We start from the raw sequence: 10,511 nt of genomic DNA on the forward strand, positions 1-10,511 counted from the left end.
CCTTACCAAATTATTGTTATCCTGCCTATCAAGTAATCTATACAAAATATAAGTTAAGTACCATAAAAATTGTGCTGATAACTAAAGACATTCAAATTTGATCAAGTGGGCATCATATTACTGTCAAAATTGATTGTAAAATACATGCAGTTAAACTCTCCAAAGTATATACTCCTTTGAAAATTTTTTTAGTGTACTAATCATGGCACAAGTCCTTTTACTCTTTTCAGGCAGCAGCATTCTAAGAATCCATTGTGTACTAGTTAATATGTGAAGAGAAAAATGAACCCTATATTTAAGGAACTTGGTTTTAAAATACAAATGAGAACACAAGTGAGAACTGTTCTTTATGGGAAGAAAGCAAATATATTCTTGTAGATTTTGGCATGAAGAAAGATACCAGAGATGAATGCCACAAAAGCAGCTCAACTTGAAGCAGGTGATTTAGTGATCAGAACAAAACAAGATTAACTAGGAAAAAGTTCCATAAAGAGATGCTGTACAGAGTAACATATCCTTTTCATGCTGATTATCTTAACAAGGTTTAAGACATGTGATTATTTTTCAGTCTTCTGAGTTTAAATGGTTCAGGTAGCCGTAAGGTCTGAAAACAGACAAATACACAAGAGCAGTTTGCTCCTCTTCTGTGGTATGTTCAGCGTTCCTCACTAGCAGTTCAGGGTTCCGTGAGCAAATCTGCAGTGAACAGCATGCACTACCAAAAGGCAGCCCCGTCAGTCCCCGTACATTCACTTATAACGCACTGTGCCAGACGATTCAAGTCTAATTCTCACTGACCAAGCGTGCACCTTTTCTCCTTTGCCTTTTGCTTCTCTTCTCTTCTCAGCTATTTGTAAGGCCTCCTCAGACAACCATTTCACCTTCTTGCATTTCTTTTCCTTGGGGATGGTCTTGCTTAGCACCTCCTGTACAATGTCACGAACCTCTGTCCCTAGTTCTTCATGCACTCTATCAGATCTAATCCATCGAATCTATTTGTCACTGCCACTGTGTAAGCATAAGGGATTTTATTTCGGTCATACCTGGATGGCCTAGTGGTTTTCCCTACTTTCTTTAAGTCTGAATTTTGCAATAAGGACTTCATGATCTGAGCCACAGTCAGCTCCTGGTCTTGTTTTTGCTGACTGTATAAAGCTTCTCCACCTTTGCCTGCAAAAAATATAATCAATCTAATTTCAGATTGACCATCTGGCCCTATCCATGTGTAGGGTCATCTCTTGTGTTGTTGGAAAATGGTGTTTGCTATAACCAGTGCATTCTCTTGGCAAAACTCTGTTAGCCTTTGCCCTGCTTCATTTTGTACTCCAAAGCCTAACTTGTCTATTACTCCCAGTATCTCGTAACCTCCTACCTTTGCATTCCAGTCCCCTATGATGAAAAGGACATTTTTTTTTGGTGTTAGTTTTAGAAGGTCTTATATGTCTTCAAGGAACCATTCAACTTCAGCTTCTTCAGCATTAGTGGTTGGGGCGTAGACTTGGATTACTGATATTATAATGAATTTTGATATTGAATGGTTTGCCTTGGAAATGAACAGAGATCATTTTGTCATTTTTGAGACTGCACCCAAGTACTGTATTTTGGGCTCTTCTGTTGACTATGAGAGCTACTTCATTTCTTCTCAGGGATTCTTGTCCACAGTAGTAGATATAATGGTCATTTGAATTAAATTAGCCCACTACAGTCCATTTTAGTTCACTGATTCCTAAAATTCGATGTTCACTCTTGCCATCTTCTGTTTGACCACTTCCAATTTACCTTGATTCATGGACCTAACATTCCAGGTTCCTATGCAATACTGTTCTTTACAGCATCAGACTTTACTTGCACCCCCAGACACATCCTCAGCTGGGCACTGTTTCTGCTTTGGCTCAGCCTCTTCATTCCTTCTGGAGCTGTTTCTCTGCTCTTCTCCAGGACCATATCGGGCACCTACCGACCTGGGGAGTTCATCTTTCTGTGCCGTATCTTTTTGACTTTTCATACTGTTCATGGGGTTCTCAAGGCAAGAATGCTGAAGTGGTTTGCCATTCCCTTTTCCAATGGAACATGTTTAGCATATCCTACAAGAGTAATCAAGGGAGCTCAATCTACTAGAAATATTATGTAGTCTCTGTTTCCAGACTTTGTGGTCACTGGTATTTTTTATAAGATTCACCTACTGTCAGTCTTATAAACATTTTTGTCATTTATATTATACCAAGAAAAAGTGAATACTAAAAATGAGATAAAGGAAAAAAAAAAAAACATTTCTTTTGCTTCCAAATAATTCTACACCAGAACATTTTGCTGAAGTGATTTTAATCTACAGATGAACAACTCTTTAAATGATACTCAGAATACATTACAAACTTGGTTTTAAATTAGATTTGAGTCTAGAACAGGACTCACTCACAGTGATTCCAGAACACAATGTGGAAGTGCAACAGTTAGGTGATGACTTCTTAATTGTTCAAGGGGATAAAGATCTTCAAATATGGATGGAAATTAATCTCTAGGAGTTATTCTCCTTTATAGACCACAATATTATTGTCAGTTTCATATACTTTTACTTTATAAAGAACTCCCACAGGAAGAAATTTCTGGAGGTTTTCCCAGATATATACGGCTACATTTTCTGTTGTGCTGGAGAAGAAAAGGAAAGAAGGTCAAAAGACAAATAAGCGAAACTTCATGTTTAATATTTACAGAGAATAAAAATTCTAGTTTCAAAAGATATCATTACACTAAAAAAAAAAAAGTCACACAATCATCAAGTAAAATGTTAAATTCTTCTTTCTTACTATTTATATAAAATAAAAGTCACTCACCTTACAATGTCTGCAAAATATGGCACATCTAGATCCAGATTCTTATGATCAAGGGGCTTCATAATCACCTCCTACAGACAAAACAAAGGAAAAGTATCACTGATTCCATTTATGAACCATATTTCAAAGTGTCCTACCTTCGCCTCTAAATCTTGCCTTATCATCTCGTCACTAACTCAGTACTTGCAAGAACTTTGTGTCTTACAAAACAATCTCAGAAAGTTTAAAGTTGTAAAATAAAAAAAGGCCTAGCTCTCCATAATGGCTGGATATCCTCATTACTGAATGCAGAGAGGTAAGAAACCAAAAAATAGAGAATTTACTGGTTCTTTCTCATAACAAGCCTCTGTGATTCAAAATTTAGTTTAACACTTCTTGAATTCGGTCCAAAACGATACCACAAATACTTTTCTCTAACAGTCTCACCTTCAGCACAACGCCACAATATAGTTAGGACACACCTTCAATGAGCACTACATTTTATAAAGCAGATTAAGACTGAAATTATGTAAGGTGTTCTGAGTTTCTGCCATAGGAGTAATTTAACAATGATCCTGGGCTCTTAGAAAGAAAACTAAAAACATGTAAAGACTGGCTTCTTAATACTTATATATATTATACACAGCATTTTTCTTTGTCAATGGCAAGAATTGTAATTGCCTTATTCTTTGTAAAGTTTCCCTGGTGGCTCAGATGGTTAAGTGTCTGCTTGCAATGCGGGAGGACCTGGGTTCAATCCCTGGGTTGGGAAGATCTCCTGGAGAAGCAAATGGCAACCCACTCCAGTATTCTTGCCTAGAAAATTCCATGGATGGAGGAGCCTGTTAGGCCACAGTCCATGGGGTCACAAAGACTTGGACATGACTGAGCAACTCCTTTCATTTCACTTTTTGTAAACTTTTACTTTTAGCTATTGAAAAAACCTAAGCAATCTTAAAAAATTAATAAACTAGTGAACATAACAAAAAAGAAATAGACTCACAGATGAAGAAAACTAGTGGCTACCAGTGGGGAGAGAAAAGGGAGGAAGGGTATAAAAGCATAGAGGATTAAGAGGTATGAACTATTACATACAAAATAAGCTATAAGGACATACTCTACAACATGAGGAACACAGCCAATATTTTATAAACTATAAATGGAGTATAAACTTTAAAAAATGTCAATCACTATACTGTACACCCATAACATATAATATTATAGATCAACTATACTTCAATTTAAAAAAAAGAATTCGTGGAACAATCTAAGTTTCCATATGGTATGGTTCTAAGAAGGGTACATTAATAATAACAATAACAATCAGTTTCTGAGAAAAATCAGAATCATATAAAAAGAGTAAGTCCTAAGCCAAACAAACTTTAAATTAATGATATCCACATGGATATCAAGAAAATAAATCCTTGTTTAATCTTTGTTTTAACTGAAAACTCCTGTTCAGATCCCAACTTTTCTATTGAGACCTCTCCTACAGGGCTCTTTCTAATTTGTCTCTGTCTGCCATAAGCCACTTTTACTAATGTAAAAGTAAAGTATGTGGTATGCAGCGTTCTTCAGGTAAACAAAGATGGGAAAAAAGTGCAGAGAATTTCTCCTCTGGTATTTCGCTGTATGCCTGTCTAGGTGTTTCTTATAAACCTTAATGTATATATATTTATTTTATGTCACTAGTGTTTGCAAGAACTTTGTCTTATAGCTTTCCTAAAGTACTTTGAGCACAGCACTGTTCACTCACTCACTCATTCTCCTATTCATCTATTCAACCAACACTTAACACTTAGTGTTCTTCACCTGCTATAAAGTCATGTGAGCATGCTGTGGCTAAGAGTTATGTCTCATTCATCATTGGATTCCTAGTGCTCAGCTAAAAGACTGATGCAAAGCAGGCAAACTTGTTAAATATATGGAAGATAAGCAACATGAAAGAAGTAATGATTATTCATAATAACATTTTTAATTAAACAAATGTCAAATTTTAAAGCAAAAGTAAGGAGCAAAGCTGAAGCACAACAAACAGGTAAAATGATAGCATACAAAAACAAAGCTGGATGGAAGGAAATCTACTTCCCGACTTTGCAAAGGATTAATTACATGACTGAGGGCAAGTAGGAGACGTTAACTATTCAGTGTCTCTCACTCTCAGTCAAAGGAAGGAAGAAGCTGGCATAGATAACCTCTGCAGTCTCTTACAATCCAAGAATTCTGTAATGATATAAGCAGTTAAGTCTTTTAATGAAAACCTTCTTTTTTGTTATCCCTATCATCAACTGCTCCAGTGAGTTTATAGTAAAGCTAGAGTGAATAAAACAGGATAGTATTAAAATTTGTGATTAAAGATATAAGGAAAATTCAGGAATAGAAAGCTTCAAGGATAAAGTGTCCTGAAAGAAGGGAAGAATTTGTTAAACAGAGGAAATCAGGATATGTCAACAAAGAAGACAAGATGAACACACTACATTTCATTCCTGTCACTGTAATACAACCATGACTAATTTCCATTCAGCCATCCCAACACCTTTAGAGAACACTGAGAGAAGTTCCTCCAACTATTAATACTACCCCATTCCCACACCCAATTCCACCTGAAAGGTCATGGGACCTCTGATGGTACTTGGCTGGGGAAGTGAAAAGGGGGCCATCAAATATTATACTCAGAAGACAGCACAAAACAGCATCCAGCATGCCATTACCTCCATACACTCCTTGAGGTCAGTCAAATTCATGACCATTCCTGTAACAGGATCAATCTAAAGAAAAAACAAAGGTGAGTATTACTACAGCATGCTCTTCATATTTTAACCTCTGTAAGACTGCGACATGTGCGGAACCTGGTCCCACACTGCCTTCGTCCCCGTGACAATCCATCTCAGCATGGAAACACCAGGTCCTCGAGGCTCCCCTTCCACGGCACCGCCCTTCTACCTGTCCACACACAGCACACGACGGACGATGCTTTGGGACAGGACAGGCCCGAAATGGCAGCAGCTCACCGTACACAAAGACCAATAACGAAGCAACACGAATCTGAACAGAAGTTTTCAACACAGAATCCATCGCTTTGGCTGAAAGAGGGCCCAGCAATCTGCACAAACCACAGACAAGTTTGGCACGTACCTCTCCATGTACTGTCACCACAACTATGGGGAAGAAAACAAAATAACCAAAAAACCAGCGTGACTTTCAACAGGTTAACATCCAAACACAAGTTAGCAACATAAATTAGGTGTTAGAGCCCAGCTCTACAAAGCTGTATTCCCCCCTACAATGTCTGTTCTTTCGGTTAAGATCTTTTTATCAACTAATGCAATTCGGCCACGGCAGAGGAACTAAAGAGTGCCTAGCCAGGGCCAAAAAGGGTATAAATTTTGCTTCTGATGTACTTGGAAGGAATCGCTACTTCAAGATGCTGCTTAATCACTGCCTACAGAAGTAGAAAATGTACAAGAAGACATCCAACTACACACTGGGCTGCTCCCACCTTCCTGAGCAAGCAAACTACTGCTGGGCCTAAAACTCGTGTCCTTTATCTCATAAAACTGTAAACACAGTGTATAGCAATGATTTGTAGATTAACAAGTACTTCTGAAAAAATGTGTACCTGTGGCCAATTCATATCAATGTATGGCAAAAACCATCATAACCCTGTGAAGTAACTCTTCTCCCATTAAAATTAATTAATTTTTAAAAAGTGAAACTTTTGAAAGATCTTGATCAGAGTGCTTTGCAAATTAATGACTTTTACATATTTCTTTCAGTTTCATAGAAGCACCATTAGGTATGTGATAAGTGACCAGACAGAATGAGAGATACAGATCAAGTAAGAGACAGTAACTACACGTGAAAGCCCAATATTCTGACATCTTTTCTGGTCTTTTTACTCCACCATATCATTTTCTGTGATACTCTATGGCTTACACAGCTATTTTTTTATATCATCTTATCTCAATAAACAAGTCTCTTGTCCTTGCATAAATTAATTACCTCCTTAGAACACTGCTGTCAAAGTTTTAGACCCAACCTATTTTCCTGTCATACAGCATATCTTGAGCCAATATTCTCTTTTTGTCAGTCATTACTTACACAGTGAATACAATCTAATTTTAACATTGACCTCGGCAATCCCTAATTAGAAGCAAACATGGTGCCAAAAGAATGTCATGTACTGGAAGGCCAAGGAAAAAATTATTTAAACCATTCTGTTTTGAACTATAACTTAAGATACATCCAACTAAGGCAACAGATCTTTTCATTTTGAACTTTCACTTACTTTCTCATTCAAGACTCAAAGCATTCACGCTCTGTCCATAAAGCTTCTTACTCATTAAGACCAAAGTTGCTGAACAGTCATTCATCATTATTGAAAGGGCTAAAATTTCACCAGTTTTTCTCTCACCTTTATAATTGTGCCCATGGCCATTTGGGTTGTTGCACTTCCCAAATAATTTCAAGTTTTCTTCATTACTAAGAGATTTGCTGACAAAAAAAAAAAAAAAATCAACATGACACAGGTTCTGATACCTTCTCTGTCCCCTACACTTACTGTTTTCTCTAGCCTTTGAAAAACTTCACAACTTATTATTCTTTAGCACATCAAATAGTCATAAATCCATTTAATTTCACTACTTAATTTCATGTCAGGAACCACAATGTGTCCCCTAATTAAACTAACATACCATACAAATTAGCATAAATAAATTCAACATCCTTGTTCCACATCAAAAACTCATCTGCTGAAGACCCTTTCATTTTTCAACTCAACCTTTACTGAACACAGTAAGTCCCCCACATATGAAGAGCACCATTCTGAGAGTGTGTTCGTAAGCCCAAAGTTTGCTAAGGTACCCAACTAACATAATCAGCTATATAGTTTTGTACTGTAATAGGTTTAGAAGACTTTTCATACAAATAATACATAAAAAACAAACACAAAAAATAAAACATTTGTAATCTTACAGTACAATACCTTGAAAAGTACAGTAGTATGGTACAAGAACTAGCGTAGCATCAAGTGAACAGGCAAACAGAGCTAGTGACTGGAGGAGGGAGTTCAGTTCAGTGGCTCAGTCCTGTCCCACTCTTTGCAAACCCATGGACTGCATGCAGCACACCAGGCCTCCCTGTCCCTCACCAACTCTCCGAGTTTACTCAAACTCATGTCCACTGAGTCGGTGATGCCATCCAACCACCTCATCCTCTGTCGTCCCCTTCTCCTCCTGCCTTCAATCTTTCCCAGCATCAGGGTCTTTTCAAATGAGTTAGTTCCTCGCATCAGGTGGCCAAAGTATTGGAGTTTCAGCTTCAGCATCAGTCCTGCCAATGAATATTCAGGACTGATTTCCTTAGAGGAGGTGGAAAATGGTAGAGCTGAAGGATCGTCAACAACAGGAGACAAAGAGCAGGCTGCACCTTCACGCACGCCTGACACTGATGGCACAGTTTCTGGTTCCTTGCTGGAACCAGGTGTGTGTCCGCATCTTTAAGAAGTACACAACTTAAAAAAAATAAAATAAAAAAGAAGTACACAACTTCAAGGTTTGTATAGTGGGGACTGACTGCACCTACTACACACTAGGCATGGGCTGAATGAAGCAGTGGTACACGGTAACTTAAATAAAAAAGAAGACGGTTATCCTCATGTAGCTTGAAATCTTATTCCTCTTGGTTTGGGGGCAAATGGATATACATGTATGTATGGCTGAATCCCTTCACTCTTCACCTGAAACTATAATATTGTTAATCGACTATACCCCAACAGAAAATAAGTTTTTCAAAAATCTGAATAAAAAACTCATTCCTCCTAAAAAAATAATTACATGACCTAGTACATCTCTTTAAATTCTTGCTTTATTTCTCCTCAACTATTGCCTACTGATAACCCCACCAATCCATTGAGGGGTATTCAAACCCGGGTAAACTTTAAAATTACAATACTCAATTATTGTTCCAGGCAGAGAACCACTTTCTTAATAGATTTTTGCGCCTATACCTGTCCAGTCAACCGTTCACCTTCAGTGAGGCCTTACCACTCTCATACATTTGAGCTTCCTAATAAATAACCCCTTTCTTTTTGAGATTCTATTACTTTCCTTTCTCCTGCTCACCTACTTCTTACATTTCGAGTGCTACTGTTCACAAAGTTTTTGCACAAAATTATCTCACTGTACCTGCCACAAAACGGACCAGTTTGTACATTTCAGACAGAAAACTGTGACAGGTCTTGATCACTGCTGCATTCCTGTTGCCTAGCACCAAGATCTAATAACAAATAACTGCTCCAGTGAATGAATGGATGGGTGAATCCTGTTAGGTAGAAATTATTATCTTCATCTTATAGACCACGAAACACATGCTCAGACAGCAGAGCTTGCTAGTGAGTGGCAACACCCTCCTCAAAATCAGCTCTTCAGTGCAATCAAGCAGTCTGAGTACTCTGCGTTCAGAACCCCAACTGTGCTTCTAATCTCGGGAAAGTGAACATCCAGGTTCATTTTCTGTTCAGTAACAAGTGGACAAAACTCGCCCTGCTGTAGCGACATTAGCGAGGGAAGACGACGCTTTTGATACATTATCGTAGCTAACACGTATTGAGCGTTTCGGGCTTCCCAGGTGGTACTAGTGGTAAAGAATCTCCTGCAAATGCAGGAGACCCAGGTTCGAGCCCTGGGTCGGGAAGATCCCCTGAAGACGGGCATCGCCACCCACTCTAGTACTCTTGCCTGGAGAATCCCCATGTACAGAGGAGCCTGGGGTCGCAGACTCAGACCACGACGGAAGCGACTTAGCACGCTCTGCCCGTTTACGATGTGCCTGGCACTGAGTAACCTGGGCGAATTCAACTCCCTTGAACATCACAGGGACCGCGGGAACCGGGTCAACTCCAGCGGCCACTGCTGTGACGCCAACAAGAAAGCTTGGCGGCCAAAGGAGGCCGCGGCGCGCACCCAGCCTTTCATCCGCCGCAGCCCGGCTCCTCCCACACCCGGGCCGTCGCCCCGGGGCTCCACGGCCCTGTCCCCACCACCTGTGGAGGGCGCACCCCACCTGTGCAGGCGGTGGGTCGCGCTGAAGGAGACGAGGCGGGACACTCGCGCCCGCCGGCGAGGGCCCGACCTTGCCCCGTTCATGGCTCTGCAAGCCCCCGACCCGGCCGGCGTCCCCACCCCTCGGCCCGCCGCCAGCCTGGGATGGGCGGAGCCCCGCTCCGCGGCGGCGCAACGCGGCGGGCGCCCGGCAGACACTCTCTCTGCCTCTCGCTGCGGCTGGGTTCCCTCTGCCGGCCGGAGGCCGTTAATAGCCCTTGTGCGTGCCAAGTCGCTTCCGTCTGGTCCGACTCTCTGCGACACTGTGGACCTTAGCTTGCCAGGCTCCTCTGTCCATGGGATTCTCCAGGCGAGGATACTGGAGTGGGTTGCCATGCCCTCCTCCAGGGCATCTTCCCCACTCAGGAATCAAACCGGCCTCTTCTATGTCTCCTGCATTGACAAGTGGGTTCTTTACCATTTTACCACTAGCGCCACCTGGGAAGCCCTAACCGAGGTCCCTTACCATCCTCATCTCTTGAAATAGCAAGCACTCAGAGGTGGGCGTGCCTCAGAGCGACAGAATAAGGTGGTTGGGGCTTAGTGTCCTTCACTGTTGCCTCTGCTCAACGAGGTCCTTCCCACTCTCTTCTAGAAAGCC

The 10,511-nt window shown here is 40.5% G+C and overlaps 1 protein-coding gene across 1 annotated transcript; it reads right to left on the reverse strand.

Moving 5' to 3' along the window:
• Nucleotides 1-343: 343 nt before the first annotated feature.
• PTS (6-pyruvoyltetrahydropterin synthase) lies at nt 344-10,030 on the reverse strand. Its single transcript, XM_020882267.2, has 6 exons — nt 9,873-10,030; nt 7,225-7,304; nt 5,946-5,968; nt 5,522-5,578; nt 2,832-2,902; nt 344-2,646 (listed from the first exon to the last, which is right to left on the reverse strand). Exons 1-6 carry the CDS (start codon nt 9,953-9,955, stop codon nt 2,523-2,525), a joined length of 438 nt encoding a protein of 145 aa, XP_020737926.2. The 5' UTR covers nt 9,956-10,030; the 3' UTR covers nt 344-2,522.
• Nucleotides 10,031-10,511: the final 481 nt, after the last annotated feature.

This window comes from Odocoileus virginianus, chromosome 10 (genome assembly GCF_023699985.2).
Source record: "Odocoileus virginianus isolate 20LAN1187 ecotype Illinois chromosome 10, Ovbor_1.2, whole genome shotgun sequence".
In the NCBI taxonomy this organism is placed as follows: Eukaryota; Metazoa; Chordata; class Mammalia; order Artiodactyla; family Cervidae; genus Odocoileus; species Odocoileus virginianus.

What these genes read in the sequence shown, in the direction of transcription:
- PTS (XM_020882267.2), bottom strand. Translation starts at nt 9,955, where the DNA reads ATGAACGGGGCAAGGTCGGGCCCTCGCCGGCGGGCGCGAGTGTCCCGC. An exon ending in CCATGGGCACAATTATAAAG is followed by an intron (nt 5,969 to 7,224) that starts GTGAGAGAAAAA and finishes TCTTCCCCATAG; the next exon opens with TTGTGGTGACAGTACATGGA. An exon ending in TATTTTGCAGACATTGTAAG is followed by an intron (nt 2,647 to 2,831) that starts GTGAGTGACTTT and finishes TTTCTTCTCCAG; the next exon opens with CACAACAGAAAATGTAGCCG.